This window comes from Lepisosteus oculatus, chromosome 3, assembly GCF_040954835.1.
Source record: "Lepisosteus oculatus isolate fLepOcu1 chromosome 3, fLepOcu1.hap2, whole genome shotgun sequence".
In the NCBI taxonomy this organism is placed as follows: domain Eukaryota; kingdom Metazoa; phylum Chordata; class Actinopteri; order Semionotiformes; family Lepisosteidae; genus Lepisosteus; species Lepisosteus oculatus.
In genome coordinates this window covers 70,304,053-70,321,668 of record NC_090698.1, presented here as the reverse complement: position 1 = coordinate 70,321,668, position 17,616 = coordinate 70,304,053, and the positions used below count along the sequence as shown (strand labels likewise).

Genomic DNA, 17,616 nt, shown 5'->3' with positions numbered 1-17,616 from the left:
TCGGAGATGGGAAGAGTGCTAATAAGCAGCTTGGCAGGTTCTGTGGTACGGCACAGAGAGAGAGTTAGACAAAGGGAACAGGAGGAAGAGGGAGAGAGTAAGGGATTAATCTCCAGATTGCAGGGGTCGGAGACTGACAGGAGTCAGGCTGTGAGCCGGGGCTGTGTGAAACTAGGCCCTTCCTCGACAGCTGTGTGGGAAAACACACGGTGAAAGCTAAGTGTTTCCTTGGAGTCGGAGCGAAAAGTTATTGTGTTTAGTCACTCTCGGCTAGAAGGGAGCTTGCATGAAGATTTCAATTTTGTCTTTAATTTGATGTGCGAATATTTAACTTTTTTGTGCTGGAGGAAAGGTTAAGAGTGACAGGAGGCAATTCGCACTTTCTGACCTGTTTGGCAACAATAATAACTTCTTACACATATATACAGTAGCACTTTTCTGGACACTCCACTCAGAGCGCTTTACAGGTCATGGGGATCCCCTCCAACACCACCAGTGTGCAGCCCCACCTGGATGATGGTGGTTAGTGGGTAATTGATCTGAGGATCACATTCCACTGTTTCGTGAAGGAGGCCCTGCTTACACCCTGTCTAACATACGGCGAGGTTGAGGACTCCCTTTAATCACTTTCACTTGGTTCATGTGTTGTGTTGATTTTGGGTTGAGATTCCACCTCAATGTCAGTACGGTGAGCTGGGAGAGGTGTCAGTGAGGTTCCAAGCTGATTCCTGAAAGAAACCAGGGCTGGGGGGGCTTTTTTCTTTCCCAACTTGTGTTGAGGCCACCAGCAGCCTGTTCTCTGAGTAACCAGCTGGAGATCACCTCTCCAGCCTGTGTCTTCTGTGCTTGGTGGAAGGCTGGCTTCCGTTTCTGGTTTGGGAATGGTCTGGAACTGCAGGACAGATCGGAGTTTTCCTGTGCTTTGGGGCCATACTGTATGTAATTTTTAACTCTCTTCAAAAAAAGACAAAAAAAACAGATCAAAAACAGACTACGTCAGCTTGCTTAATGAAAACAAAGGTGTTGTCCAATTACTTTTTTATATTTTCATTTTTTTCGGACGCAGAACGGTTTTAGTCTGTATCAGAGCCTAGAATTGATCTGTGCAACCAGAATCTCTGACATACATTCATTAAAACTGAAAGATTTTTAATTTTTAAGGAAATCCTGTGAGTTTGCTGGCAGAAAATACTAGCCTATAATTGATTTTGCGTAATAAAAAATCATGCTCTTGTATTTTCGCTTCACTGTACTTCTTCATCTCAGTGTTTTCATGTTTTTAATTTTCTCTTATGCCTGTCTAATCAACATTACTCCTAAGACCCAGACTACAGCAGCAGATGAACTGACACTCCATGCCAGAATATTGTCAGTCTGGGAGTCTGACTGAGCTTGAACAGACAGAGACCGCTGGGTTCCTTCTAGTGGATATAAATAGATTAGAGCAAAAGATCGTTTTATGACAAGAACAGGCCTTTCAGCCCATCACATCTTGCCATCCTCTGGTGCATGGAGTGATTCTATCAGAGCATCAAGCTCAGTTTTATGGGATCCCTGTCCATTAGCCTTAACCCTGTGGCCGTACAGCCCCACGCCTGCCTCCGAGTGAAACAAGATGGACAGAGAGGCGGGCGCGTAGCGTTTCATGCGATGCTCTTGGTATCTGTTGACAGACCTTGTTGCTCCTCTGTGTCCCTCTCAGAGTGCCGCCGCAGCTCCCAGTCCGGTCCTTGGAAACATGCCTCCAGGAGACGGGATGCCAGTGGGACCGGTTCCTCCGGGATTCTTTCAGGTACGGTACAGATGTGAGAGCACCTGCTGGAGCCTCTTGCCTGCTCGCTCTGCCCAGCTTGGCCACGGCAAGCTTCAGAGCTGGGGGAAGGAGGAGGAAGGGGGGGTGTTAGTTACTGCAGACGGAGGCAGGAGGGGTTCTTGTGTGCCTGTGTCGTCTGAACACACTCCGCTGTTCGTGTGTCTGTGTCGTCTGAACACACTCCGCTGTTCGTGTGTCTGTGTCGTCTGAACACACTCCGCTGTTCGTGTGTCTGTGTCGTCTGAACACACTCCGCTGTTCGTGTGTCTGTGTCGTCTGAACACGGAAATTGAGGCTAAGAAGCGTAGTATCAGAGCTGGAATTTGGCCCCTTCTTGCTTGCCACTCATGGGTTATTACATAGCAGTGCTGGGAAACTAATGTGTGCTAACAGACAAGAAAATTGCCTTTGTCTTTTAAGATTTTAAGGGATTCCATCATTTTCAGGCATTTGTAATAGGTTCTTGAGTCATTTTATTATTTCATGTCATCCCGTGTTACCAGTGGAATCAGGATAAAATGCTGGCGTGTTTTGAAGACTTCTCAGAGTGTATTGTGACTGAGTTCTCCGTTTTGGCTTCAGGTGGTATTCATGCCTTCTGTCAGTAAATGTTTTTGTGCATTCCTACACATCATATAGTAAATGAATAAAATCAACACTTAGAATGATGGTGCCTGTCTGTGTTTTATATGGAGCCTCAAAAAAACTTTGACTAAATCCCAAGATCACCTTTGTGCCCAGGGGTCATTAGACCACTTCAGACAACGGGAGGTTTGAGGAAGGAGCTGCCTCAGCGGACAAGCTGCTGAGGGACCAGTACAGGTTAATTCCCTGCTAAATTTAAAAAGAAGGAAGAAGAAACGCAATGTTCCGGGTTTCTTTTAACATGACGCAAACTACCCAGTTTAGTGCACTGTGGCATTGTTGCGTATTTGACTTCTGAAATTGGGATTTTTAGGCCCAGTGTGCTTTTAATAGCTGGGAAAATAACCTATATATTTTTATAGAGAATTGGAATATTTCTACGGATCTACAGAGTCCCTTTTTTATCATTGCCAGATAAAATTGTGAATTTTGTGTGCGATGACAGTTCACCTAGTTTTCTTTTCAGAGCTGATATTCTTACGTGTGGCTTCACTCGGTATCTGCCTGCTAATGAGCGGATAATCACACCTGTAACTCTATCAGCGCTCTGTGATGTTTTAATAACCCTGTGGTTTGTAGGCACAAGGTGCTGGGCTTTGAAAGAATAGAAATCCAGCTGTTTTCCCCTTTGTTGCTCCTGATAAGCGCAGGTTGTATCATTGAATCATACGGAATGTGAGTCCCCTTCTCCCAGAGTCTTCCAGGGCACATTTCTGGTCTCGGTGTCTGGAATTTTGTTAAAATTGTCAGAATTGCAAAATAAATACATTATAGGCTCCCGAGAACTCAGTAAGCAGGCTTTTTTGAGTTACAGGGTGATATGCCAGCAGCCATATCACCCTGCAACTCACAACTGGCAACCCACTGAAGCTTAGCAGGTATGAGCCTGGTCAGTACCTGGATGGGAGACCTCCTGGGAAAAACTAAGGTTGTTGCTGGAAGTGGTGTTAGTGGGGCCAGCAGGGGGCGCTCACCCTGCAGTCTGTATGGGTCCTAATGCCCCAGTATAGTGATAGGGACACTATACTGTAAAAAGGCGCCGTCCATCGGAAGAGACATAAAACCCAGGTCCTGACTCTCTCTGGTCATTAAATGGGGCGTTTCTCGGGGTGTAACCCCGGCGTCCTGGCCAAATTTCCCATTGGCCCTTACCAATCTTGGCCTCCTAATAATCCCCATCTATGAATTGTCTTCATTACTCTGCTCTCCTCCCCACTGAGAGCTGGTGTGTGGTGAGCGTTCTGGTGCACTATGACTGCCGTCGCATCGTCCAGGTGGATGCTGCACACTGGTGGTGGTGGAGGGGTCCCCATTACCTGTAAAGCGCTTTGAGTGGAGTGTCCAGAAAAGTGTAAGCAATTATTGTTATTCAATTAATTATTTTTACCTTTTGATGTTTATGTAACATGCCACTGTATTCTCTGTAGCCGAGTTTGAAGTCTGAATTTGAATGCAGGTAACTGGAGTCACAGATTTCTTTTTACAAATGTGTTGGTGAAGTCACTGTGTGAGAGTCTGGCTTCGGAACATGAGGTGTGCAATGTTTGACTTCACTTTATTTATTCTTCAAGTGGGTAAGCTTTTGCATCTGTTTCTTGTGAAAAGGGAGAGATAACAGAGCAGCCTGCCCCCCCCAGCCAGGGGCCCAGGGGAGGTACAGTACGTGAGCACTCGTACCCAGGCGGGAACACCCTGGTTACCCAGTTAGCTCACTGGCTGCAGCGGAAATGTGAGAGGCATGTATTTGAGAGCTGTGGTTTGTGAATGAGTGGCATAGGCAGCTCGGTTTTGAAGCCCCCCCAAAAAATGGCTGGCGTTTGCAGGCGAAATTCTTGCTAATGCGTTGAGATTTCTGGGGCAAGCCAAATTGAGAGGTTTTTGGAATACTTGAAAAACTCCACTGCAACAGTAGTTGTATTTCTACAATGATCTAATTACTGCTTAGTAAATATCAGAGGTGAAAGTGTTTCAAGGAATTGTCTGATAAATCACACCGCTATATAAATGTCATTAATGAGAAAATGATGAAGGAGCAATAAAGGAGTTAATATGCTTCTGGCTGTGTACCATCACTAAGAAAAGTGTGACTTCAGTAACTTATTAATAACAATGAAACTCATCCCAAAATTAGAGCATTTCTTCTGGGTTTAATTAGGAGACCACAGGAGCTCAAAACAGACAAAGTTGAATCCATCCAATTCTAGTCGGAGGTTGGCTTTCTTTTTGATGATAACAATTCCCCAAGAATGACTTTAAAATTAAACATGTTGGAAACCAAGCTAAAACAGTACACAACACAGTGATGAGAAAAGCAGACCCTTGATGAACTGAATTGGGATTAAATGAAAACATATTTCAACTTTGCCGAAGATTTCTTGGTGATTATGACTTCCTTGGCAGTATTTTAAAATTAGTTTGACCTAACAGTATGATTCTCAAATGGGGAAAAAAGAAATCAATTGCTCCACCTCACAGTCAATTTGAGTTCCCTTGTGAGTGTAGCTACGCGGGAAAATACAATATATCCCACATCCGTGGAGGAGCTGCGCAGACAATCCTCCATCATGGGTTGATCAACAGGAACTCAATATACAGTAGTAGACCCCTGGTTTTAAAAGACTTCATTGGATTTAATGGACAATATCCGTTGAAGGGGAACTTTCTCTGTTAATTTAGAAATACTGGACTTTCCCTGTAACAATGGGCACAGTAAAAATGCAAAATAATAAAACTATAAGTAACATACTGTATTGTGTACAACATACCTTTAATTGGGTCTAAATGAACGAAAATCAGTGGGTAAGGGCAGCTGGATTAGGGTGCAGCAGTATAGGTGGAACATGTAATCAGTGTGTTGTTTTTAATTAGTATGGAGAGGAAAGTTGTGTGTTTTTCTCAAGAGTTTCACAGGTTGTCCATGATTTGTACCACAAACACAGTTCAAGAAAAGAAAGTGAACTTTGCAAAGTGAGGTGGCCATTATTGTCGACGTAACCCAGCTTGCAACATAGGGGCAGGTAACTTGCTTCCGATAGGTGTTGTTTGCGTTTTGTATGCTTTTTTAATTTTAAAAAATCATTTAAAAAAATACACTTAAATAATTTTAGGATAATCATATAAAAATGCTAATGCAGAAATAATGAAACGAAGAAAAAATAAGCACTACATAAAATTCAGTTGCTCACGACGGGTGTTGTGTTTTGTATGCTTTAGCTAATTTTACAACTACAACATGAAAAAAAGCTTGTGTATTTATTATATAAAAGGCACAGGAACAATTGTCATTGACTGTGGTGATTGCAATTGTTAAAATGTTAGTCAAAAGACCAAGAAAGTATGTATAGTATATATATTCTCATAGAATAGTGTGATAAAAAACATTATTTGTGATTTAAAGGACATTCAACAATAATGGACACCTCTTCCTCCCTTTTATTACGTTGAAGGGTTTACTGTATGATTGTTAAGATATACAAAGAGTTCTTCAAAAATTATTTCTCTTATGCTATAGGTTTTCAGGAGAGATCTAAAATAAACCTGTGGAAATCCTATTTTAGTTTTTGCCTTGGCTCTGAGCATCACATATGCATTTGGAGTGTAAGAAAGGCGATGTTGTTCAGAAGTCAGTGAAGCGTATAATGTCATTGAGTTCAAATCAAACTCACCTGGGACACTGCTCTGACTTTTAACTCTCTCGGCTCTGCTTGGGTCAAACACTGTTGTTTCATGCATTTATCATTTTTAATTGACTAGGGCAGAAATTAAAAGAATTAACTTTGTTACATGACATGGTTCCAAACTAAGTTCACAGTAACAGTTTAACAATTTATTCCAGTAGATCATGGCAGTAACATCACAAGCTTGTAGTAGCATAGCCCTGCATCTTTCTATCAGGAAAAAACTAAATGTAACTGAGCTCGGACCCAAAAAAAATTTGCGGATTAGATTTCAAAGTAGTAACTTCAGTTAAATTGACCGTACATCATTTGTAGGCATGCCAATCACTTTCAGAAATTTCAGTCAATAATATTTCAGGCAGTCTTGGTCTATACAGGCATTGACGGGGTAGCATGCCACAGCAAGAAGCATCCACGTTATTACAGAAAAAGCCCACCCGTCTTGCACCGGCAGATCCTGCATGACACGGTGTGTTACACAGTAGGTCATAATCGCATGTGAGATCACCTTGAAATGGTTTCACCTGAACGAACCACTTCTTTTACACAGTTAATAAAACCCTGAGTACCCAGCTCTGCTTTGGCCTCAGTGTAAGCGCCTGTCTCTGTTATCGATTTTGTGCAGCTCTTTTGTTCAGTGGGCAAGTAGGCGACTTGCCTCCAAGTCATGCTCCACAAGCCTCTCTCTACGACCGCCTGTTCCCTCCTGCGCTCACTCGATATCGATGGCTACAGCTGCCTCTCCCCCTCACGGTCGTTGTGACATATATGATAGCCTGCAATGACCAGTGCTGCAGAGCAGCCAAGTAGTGTGACTCTAGGGTGCCATTGGTCCTCTCTGCTGTCCCCCTTTCTGGCAGACTGTGTGCTTTCCCCAGTGCCTCACAGAGCTCCTACTGTCACTTCCCTTCAAGGGATCTACCCTTCTGCAGTGGTACCTGTCAGTCCTGTTGTCCCAAATACAGACTGTCCACCAGTTGATGAATAGTGGTCAGTCAGAGCAACAGTTTTACGCACATCTCAAAAGGGTCATCCGCACAGGATCCCACAGGAAGAAAGCAAGCCACTCTCTTCCAGGAACTGTAAGAAAAATGAGGTTGCTTTTTGAATCAAGGCAAAACGTCCAAAGGAAAACCTGATCGCACAAACGCAGATTAGACTTTAACCAGGACACTGTGGTTAACACCCCTCCTCCTTTGAAAAGTGTCATGGGATCTACTGTATAATAGTCAAGTAGCCTGTTTAAAATGTTATCTAAAGAACAGCACTTTCTACAGCACGGTGTCTCCAGTCACCATGCTGGGGCATTCATTTGGAAATTCTGGACAGTGGGAAGAGTGCCCCCTACTGGTCCACTAACACCACCTACAGCATCAACCAAGTGTTGTCTTGAAGGTCTCCCATCCCAGTAGCGGTCAGGAATAGCAGAGCGGTCATAGTAATAATTGATCTAACCCATTAACTAATTTAAGTTAACTTGTAAATAAATGTTTTGTCATATCAGAATTTCAGTAGATGGGCAATAGGTAAATGATTAACCTCCTTTAATTTTAAACCCATTTTAGACAAGCTCTTCTGTTTATGCTGCGTTTGGTTTTCCCCCCAAAGTAAAAAAAACCACACTCCATCATAATCATTTTGCTGTTTTACTTCATAGCTTCCAGGTATTTGTTACAAGCTTAATATCTAATGACCCCGACGTTAACTTACAGCAGAAAATCAGCTGATGAAGCACTTCAATATAATATCTATTGTGTCTTTCCCGTGTCTTGGAGAATTTTGTTGACGCAAGGCATTTTGCGTGGAGCGGGAGAGGTGTGTGGTCCTGCCTACAGCTGTGTGCACCGGAGTTTCGCCTGGAGAATGGCTGTAGCCGGTGTCCTAGTGGATAAGACACGGGCTGCCGGATCTGGCTTATTCTCCTCTCTCGTCACCGTGCCCCCTTGCTCGGCTCCCTCCCAGACAGGCCAGGTGGAGCCCGGCTTTCCATCCCTGCCCCTTCTCCATTCAGGATCCCTGGAGCGGCTCACCGGGGAGATTAGCACAGAAAGAGACAGAGAGCATGCATTGATGACCTTTAAGCACTCTGTTAGCAAAATTGGGATGAAGAACAAAGAGAAGTAAAAATGGGACATGATCATGATCCTGTACCAGGCCAAACCCCCTGCTTTCTTCTGGGGTTTCGAGAGCTTTGTCTTCTGCTTTGTTTTCTGACGGTTTTTGGTTTTATTTTCTTAAACCCCAGCCTCATGGTAGAGGGGACACAAAAGCAGTTACAGACCAGAACAGACCACATGCACACATATTTCAGAGACGCAGAGTGTACGTTAAAGCCAGCTTTGGTTTCTCTCACGTTTTTCTGACATTTAACTGCTGTAGAATTCTCATTATACATGTGTACCAGGGTTTTTGCATTTGTAATTATGATTGCATTACTTGTTTTTTTTTAATTCTTGTCAAAAAACATGCTCTTAGTTACGGTCATGATAAATTTTAAGAGTAATTTAAATGTATCACATGCAAGGAATGATTGCTGTTAAAATGTTTTATACTAAAACCAAAGTTGTTTGCTCAGTGTTGCCATTCAGGAGCTTCTCAAGATACTGTTGTTTGTTGCTAACATTAAAAGAAGGCATAGTGAGCTCCAAAATCATAAATTTCTACCTGAATACAAGGATTTTTGTTCACTTTATTAATTTATTTGAAGAGTATTATTTTGTGAGCCAGTGGCTGCAAACAAAATAAAAGTGATTTTGTTGTTGGAGCTATGCAGGATAATTTGTGCAACACTGCCCTCTACTGTAACTTGTGGGTTTTTGAAAACTTTTTAGCTGAAAGTTCAACTTTTAAGATCAGGATAATTTTTTAATTAATGAAGGACCTCTATTTAATAATATCCATGAATGAACCCATTACAGAATATTCTCCTCTTATGTCTACGTGGGATCTGGGAGTTGGCTTTTCTGAACTAAGAGTCTGAACAATTTTGTATGTCAAGTAGACTGAAGACCCAGACTGTTCAGTAAAAAAGGGCCAGGTTCTCTGGAAGCCATGTGGAAAGAACTAGACGAAAAATAGTTGCCACTTCTGTCTTTGGCGCACCCTTTTCCTGAAAGCTTGGGATTATATTTCGTGTGCTGCCCCCTCTGAATAGCCTGTAGTCTTTGTGCCGCTGAGAAGTTTGTTTGCACCCCCTCCTTGTGCTGCATGTGTACTGAAGTGATCTGACCCTGTGGCAGCGCCGAGCTCTGGAAGACTTCCTGTGCTGGGCACCGATCCACCAGCCTCCTTGAAAGGATAAACAGTGCTCCGAGGCCCACAAGCACTCGGCAAGCAAAGAAGCAGTAGGGGAGTGCTTTGCCTCCTCCGGTTCCAGACAGTCTTTATGTCCTCATGGTCCAGACGCCATCTCGGAAAGCCCCTGACTGCCACCCAGCGGACCTCCCTCGCGTGAGCGCCCTGGGAGCCAGCGCTGACACGGCAGGGAGACGCCGGAGCGCAGCGGGAAGAGAAGGCAGTTGAACTGAATAGGGCCCTTGAATAGGGCCAGCAGCCATGTCACCCTGCAACTCACAACTGGCAACCCACTGAAGCTCAGCAGGTGTGAGCCTGGTCAGTACCTGGATGGGAGACCTCCTGGGAAAAACTAAGGTTGCTGCTGGAAGAGGTGTTAGTGGGGCCAGCAGGGGGCGCTCACCCTGCGGCTCATGTGGGTCCTAATGCCTCAGTATAGTGACGGGGACACTATACTGTAAACAGGCGCCGTCCTTCGGATGAGACGTAAAACCGAGGTCCTGACTCTCTGTGGTCATTAAAAATCCCAGGCCGTTTCTCGTAAAGAGTAGGGGTGTAACCCTAGTGTCCTAGCCAAATTTCCCATTGGCCCTCACCAGTCATGGCCTCCTACTAATCCCCCTCTCTGAACTGGCTTCATTACTCTGCTCTCCTCCCCACTGATAGCTGATGTGTGGTGAGCGTTCTGGCGCACTATGGCTGCCGTCGCATCATCCAGGTGGGGCTGCACACTGGTGGTGGTGGAGGGGAGTCCCCATTACCTGTAAAGCGCTTTGAGTGGAGTGTCCAGAAAAGCGCTATATAAGTGTAAGCAATTATTAGAATTATAACTGTGCTTTGGTCGGCATTTTGCCAAATGACAGTCAATGTGATTGAGCAGTCAAGAGGCAGTCCCCCCCCCCCCCCCCCCCAGATTGTGATGAGCAGGGATCAAAAATTCATGAGGCTGCAGCGTAATATTCTGAGCTGCAGCACGGACATCACAGACAGTAGAAAGGAAAGTCTGCCTGCTGTTTCAATGCCTCGTCCATACTGGCAACTGAGTTTCAGTTACATAACAGGTATTGTCACCTACTGTACTCAATGTCAGTTTAGGCAGTTGGCTCTTATTTTGTTTTATGTGGTATTTTGAATATCTTTGTGGTATATATATAAATATATCAATTAAATATGGATGAATACTCAAACAAATTGGAGTGATGGCAGTAGTGGAGTACCACTGGGATCTGTACTAGGACCACTGCTGTTCTTAATTTCCATCAGTGATCTGGGCTCCAGAATAGTTAGTAAACTAGTCCAGTTGGCAGACGATGCCAAAATAAGATGAGCCACCATTGTAGAAGCAGGAAATGAAATTCAGGAAGATTGAAATAAAATTTTCAACTGGGCCGTGCAGTGCAGGGCAGAGCACTGTATTGTGTGCAAATAGTAAAAACACAACAAAATACAAATGTTGAAACATTGAGCCAGAAGTGGCTACTTAAGAAAAAGAAAAAGACGTACGTGTTTGTGTAGACACATTGTTTAGATTCTTCTAGACAAAGTGTGGGGAAATTTAAAAAGGCAAACAAAATGCTAGGATATGTAGTTAAATCAAAAGAAGTTATGTTTAAATTGTGTAACGCACTAGTTACACCTCAGAAGAATATTCTCAAAGGAATATTATGCACAATTTTGATCACCACGTTATAGAAATAATACTGCTGATAGATTCAGAGGCTTAAGGGAACGTCCTACACTGACAGCTTGAAGGAAGTGATCCAAGTATACTCCAGTGGACTTCAGAATGAACGGTGAGTCATGAACATGTGCACTGGCTGCAGAAAAACAACTTGGAACTTTTTGCAGAAATGACAATGGAGTTATTGTCATTGTTTGAAAATATCCTTCATCTTTCTTTTAGAAAAATATCTGTATGAACACACTTATAACCAAGTTTGAAAAAATCTTAGGTATATATATTGGTGTGTAGGCGTGCTATAAAACTTTTATTTCAACTCAAGTTACTTAGTTAAGCTTTTGAATTGTGTTCTTGCTTTGTTTTCTAATATGCGTAGAAATGGACTAAATCACAATCTCAAGGCTAACTGTAGGTTTGTTAAGCGATATTCTGCCTGCTTCTTACAAGCCAAACAGGTGGACCCCATGATGTTAGAACACTGGAGCTGAAGTAACTCTTGAGATGCTTCACAGTGGTGTTTATTGCTGTTGTTTTTTAGATTGAACTCAAATGTCACAAATAACATCAGACATAGAGGAAAACAGCTGGCTGATAACGCAGGTTTTCTTGAAGTTGCTTTACTGTATATCGGTGATGTGGGTTTCCTGGCCTTCACACCTCCACCTCAGGAGGTTTTCCAGTACTCATTCCTTTTGGATTTCACTCTTTCCTTACAGCTCTGAATCCAGGGCTCTTGTGTCACTGTAGTGTTGGCGCTCCTGCTGCATCTCTGGTGGTGCAAAAGGGAGCCAAAGACTGAATCTGTTGACCCTCATTTCCACTGCCCTTGTCAGGGGGATGTGGCCTTAGAAAACGGACAGGTAGCAGGAGACGGGAGCAGAGAGCTTCTCGACTCTCCAGAGCCCTGCGATTAACAGGGCAGAGGTGCTGCCGGGAGCCTGGAGACTGGGTGTGTAATAGAAATGTCACACATGACTAAACACCAGAAGAAAAAAAAATATTTAAACATACAGCAGATGCTGGACATAAATGTAAAATGTAGGTGATGTAAGGTTTTTAAAAGTCCGCTTTAGTCAAACCGGAGCGTTTACAAAAGAGCTGTGAAGTCGATACAGGCAGCCTGTGATTTGTGCACTCACTATTTACAGTGGAACACATGTTTACTAGCTCCATCTGTCTCGCATGCTGGCTGATTGCCTGGTCTTAATTGGGAATTACTGTGTGTGGAGCTTTGCACATTTCCTTTTTTATTTTCCTTTTTTGTTTTTCAGCAAAAGCTTTTGCTGCCTTCCCGATCGTGTTCCCATTACCCCCTTTATCATCTTAATAATTTCAAGTGTCTGTCTGAGTGCAAGCCTTGTTTGTATGTAATCACCGCATTCTCACCCTTTCACTGGGAAACATTCTATAATTTCTGTAGTTAATATGCTAATGATTTAATTTGGATCATTTCGCGGTGAAGACTGAACTGCATCTATTAGCCATCTACACTAAAGTGACAGCTGTAAGCTGCACGTTCAACTGTCGAGTCGGCTCTGGCGAAGTCATCTTGTATGACATCGCACCGGACTCATCCTTTAGGGTGTAATCCCATCAGAAAGCCATTGTGTCATCTGTAATACCAAGATTAAATATATTCTCCTTCAGAACTGTGCATTATATCTGTTTGGGGCTGGAGGAAACAAGACAGAGGCTGGTGGCAGCATCATACTATAAGAGATGCAGAACTTTCATGACCTACACAGAATGAGACGGCAGGTTTTTATCGAAACTTTTGTGTTTCAAGTGTTTAAATTGCCCAGAACTGGAAGCTCTTTTGCAAAGGCCAAAAAATCCCGTACAACTTAAATGCAAGTTCTGTGTAGGTGCCAAGACTCAGTTGTTTTTTATCAGCACTCCTGGGCTTCCCAGTGCTTTCCCCCAATACAAACTGGAAAACTTGTCGGCCGGCCTCTGTAATCTGATGCCCATCCGCGATTTGCCTAACTGTCAAGAGTTACAGTAGCAACAAGAGATGATAAAACACTGCCTGCACAGCCTGCCAAATCTGGAGCCCTGGGGTTCTGTCAGCTTCGGGAAAAAAACACAACTTTTAATTAATGTTAATTCACATCACAAAACCGCAACACGTTTCTTACACGTTTTCACAATTGAGCTGCCTGGCCTTGTGATAGAAGATCTCACCAGATGTTCACACAGTACACTCTAGCTCAGTTATTTGTTTTCTTGTCAGCATTAGGTAATAAGGAGGTAAACCCCCGTCAAGAACATCTGTCAGTACACTTGCTTTTGTCTTTGGAATTTATCTGATCATTTTTGATTAACTTGATCATTCCCTACAAAACGGAACAGCAGCTTGAGTGGATTCACTGAAACTGTTTCCATTCTGGATAGCACACAGCATTTCCCACATACTGTATGTCACTGGTCACTCCCAGTCTTCCTTCTAATGTTTAATTTGTTGTTGTTATTGTTGTCGTAAGCTTTATGGTGTATCATAATGCGAAATTCCAGCCTAAATTAATAAATGACTGAATGGATTACTTGGTGCATCACAGGAAAAATGCGTTGCAGGCTCGGGAGTCGTGATCCTTATGGGAAAACGTGGAGCTGATCAGATATAAATCTTCCAAAATGGCCATCGGGGAGCTGTTTGAAGTGGTCAGTGGTGAGCTGAGAGCACGCTCCATGAAAGAAAAGGCTGGGATTACTGTTCCGGCATAAAAGCCTCCTGGCATTCCGCCTTATACCGCCAGTCATACTTGGGACTGGGAAGAATTAGAGAGCTACGCTAGGAAAAATTACAGGCGGATGCTGATCATTTCTAGAATGTGTTGGTGAAGCAGGTGAATGCAGGAGGTATCCACTGAGTACACTACTTGGGCTAAAAGAAGACCTGCACATCTCTCTGCAGAACTGCTGTAGCTAGAGCTGCTTCAGATGACAAATTAGAATATTAAATAAGAAGCACTAACACTTCATTATCTGTATGTTTTAATGCTGAGAGAACAGATTTGCAAACGTTTTGCTTTTTTATGTTTCAAAGAAGGGAATGAGCAATATTGCACTAATTAGTTGGATTTAAAGTGTAATCAGACTTTTATTAAATGTTCATAATAGGTACTTCAAAGGGAATTAGGAGGAACATGCATTTTTTTAACATTCCACTGCTGCCGGTTAAGGTGGAATTGTAATTTCTGTGATAAAACGATGCACTGTGTTAATAATCTTGGAACATAATATCTGGTTTGGTCGTGACTCATTTAAATGGAAGGAGTGTTGAGGTCATTGGTATTTTCTGCACAAGGCACAGGATGTTAGTTGGCGAGATTGATATTTTTGTATCGAGATTTCGAGGATGGAGGCAGCAGTTTAGCGGGAGAAACCGAGAAAGTTAGCAACCAAATCCAAATGCAAAACAGAATCTCATTATTATTCCATTTAGACAGCGAATTGCTTGAATAAAAAATGTCTGGATTTATCTTAAGTATAGTAATATTCCGTTTTTATGAAATGGGTTGAGGCCAAGTTTATTTAATAAAAAAAGTATTTCCCTCAAATACTTAGATATTATAGGAAAATACACACAGATATTAATTACAGCAGGAAATAAAACATGCAGGCTTGACTGGGTAATCACAATAATAGATTAATAGACACCTGAAGAAGGTTCCACAGCCGAAACGTTGTGTTTTCTTTCTTCTCTTTTCAGCATGGAACAAACCCGTTACTTGTTCCTTTGCAGATTTTATACATGACTGTTTTATACATTGCTGTGACAGGTGGGGAAATCGGAAAACAGTGATACAATTGGACAAAAAAATCATCAAACAGTTTAGATGAAACAATTTCCTCAAGTCCAGCACACCGATGGGTCCGGTGCTGTGCTCACTGATGAGTTTGCTTTCCACCTCACCTGCATTGAAACACGTCCGTGCAAATTGCAGGTGAAACTTGTTTCCTTGCAGTAGCCAGTGAGGGAGGTGTAAAATGATGAGACCTGTGGGAAAACAGACATCTGAAAGCTTGCACAGGGAAGTGTGCGTTTGGGTGAGTTTGAGTGGTTGATGTGTAACAGTCAGTGCACAGCCTGCTCCCTTTCATCTCGACAAACCTGCATTTCCAGAAAAATAGGACTGTGTAAAACTGGGTTTTTACTGGAGGACACAACTGTAGAATTTGACTCAAGAAGAGACGCTTCACCATACTGTATGCCTGAGCTGCGGACCTTTTGAGCATTAATGAGAACAGTTCAGTTACTTCACTGTGTGGTTCTTGTCGCATTATTTAAATAGCGTTCCAGTTTGGCTGTAAACCTCCTTACAATGTCAGAGATGAAAAGTGTACTGAAGAAGTCTTCCAGAATGGGAGCACGGGATATTGTCCCTTTTTTTAAAAATTATTTATTTTCTGGAGTGTTAGAAATGTAATGGCCAGGTTTACATCGGAAACTGGTGTCTCAGCACAGCCAGTGGTGAACATGGACATCATGTTAACTGAAAGATCCAGCGTGGAGTAAATGAATCACTTCGGCCTTGGCACTTGTTATGCAGTGAGCACCTCCTCCTTTGCACTTCAGCTGAGCACACAGAGGACTGTTAGGCAGGATGGGTTGGGGCCTGATGTAAGCGCTACAGTACACGGCCTAATGTCTTCTGTTGCCTTTCTTATTGCGCTTGTCTTCTGAAGTCAGTCTAAATGATCTTTTCCAGCCTCTCACAGCGTATCTGCCTGCAATGGATCTGCTATTCCAAGAGATGAAGAATTTTCTTCCCCTGTGCTATGTCATTATATTTAATCGGCAGTATTGATAGTCCAATACCAATGAAAGGTATAAAGGCATAGAGATGGTGTATTTCTATTCTTCATATTTTAGTTGTTTTTTTTTGCCTGAGGAATAAAATTGGTCATTGGCAAAATTTCAGACTGATTAATGAACTGTTATGCTGAATAAAGAGCCTACACCATATTATATTGTGTTGAACCTGCATTGGCTTTATGAATGTGGAGTCAGGCAGTTGCTAGAGAACGAGCTAATGGGAACGTCCTGTAATGGCCTCTCCTAGTCCATAACTCATGTTCTCATTTCATGATGCTCCTGTATGTGATGAACAGCCTGATGGTTTACTGTTGCTAAGTGGACTTTTGGGGCTTCTAAGTACAATCCTCAGGAAATCAGTCCTATTCATGAGAAGGCAGGCTTGTAAATGCGAAAGACAGGAAGGCGAACAAGCACAGTGACAATATTTGCAAGAAATCATGTGGCGCATCCTGTTTGTCTCTTTGTCAGCTTTTCTCTACTTCTTGTGATGTTCTGAGAATCACTCCCAATTACAACAGCATTTGCTGAAACATGCTTGCAACAAACATGCACCAACTTGACATTGATTTCAATACTGTTGTTTTCAAAATCCCATTATCTTATATCTTCTTCACAATAAAAGGGTTGTTGGTGCTCAGTTTCTCTAGTTATTGCCTATTGCTGGTTTCATATTCCTTTGTGTGCCTTTTCTGTAACTTCATTGCCACTTTTTCCACTTAGATTGTTATTTTCATTTCTATCTCAGCCACACACAATTGCTTCTGAAAAGACTTTGCAATTCAGGAAGCGAAATCAATGAGGCAGGAAAATACAAGTATTTTCAGAGAACTCAAGCAGCGATGTCTTTTCAGAAGATACTTTTGCAGGAATGATTAGTTTACTTGGTAAAGAACTATGTGAGTTGTAAAATACAGAAATACACAGGATGTGCGTAACATTGCAGACATTCAGCTACTATGACATTAAATATATGTTTTAGAAGTCTGGTCCTGCAATATGTACAGTAAGACGTGACAGAGTGAAAACTATTAGAGAATATCACAGTTGAAGAACATCTTCAGTATGTTAACATTCCTGTTTCTGAGAATCTGTGCTTTCTCTTTCTTCTCAGACTTTAGAGACAAAATATTTAAATTCCAGTGTTAATAATTTTCTAAGTAAAGTGGATTATGGTTTAATTATTTTGTCATGATGCTAGGAATACCTTGCATTTACTTTTTGACCTGTAATATTTAGGAATTGGAATATTTTAATAGGAATTGTAATATTTTGAGGCCTGTAAATGCTTTGTCAAGTGTTTTAGTGGAACCCTTGTTCCATGATTATCCTGGCTGTCACATTAAATACGAGAACACATGTCTCAAGGAAAAGATACCTTACCTTTTTAGCAATAGGACTTTATGTGGGAATAGTAAAATGGTCTATCTCTCTGTGAGACTGCCGAGGATTCTGCAGTTTGATTAATCGTTTACAGTACAGAACAGCGTGGGTTGCTAAAATAGTTTTATAAACTGCCATGCAGAAATTTTTATTTTTCTGAAGGGCTCCACATAAGAGTCTTGTGTTTTTCTAGAATCCAGATGATGATAAATGACTCCTTTGGTATATTCTTTTGATGACTTCTCAGCATGAATAATTTAAAGTGATTTTGCAGACATTTTTTTTTTCAGCCCCAGGGCCAGGT

At 42.3% G+C, this 17,616-nt stretch overlaps 1 protein-coding gene across 2 annotated transcripts in view; it reads left to right on the top strand.

Moving 5' to 3' along the window:
• ssbp2b (single stranded DNA binding protein 2b) overlaps positions 1-17,616 on the top strand; it is a 157,977-nt gene that overhangs the window by 102,286 nt on the left and 38,075 nt on the right. For both annotated transcript variants that reach the window (XM_006626515.3, XM_006626514.3), the window contains exon 5: positions 1,703-1,792. In XM_006626515.3, the coding sequence (XP_006626578.1) occupies positions 1,703-1,792 (90 nt within the window). The remainder of the gene's footprint in view (positions 1-1,702; positions 1,793-17,616) is intronic.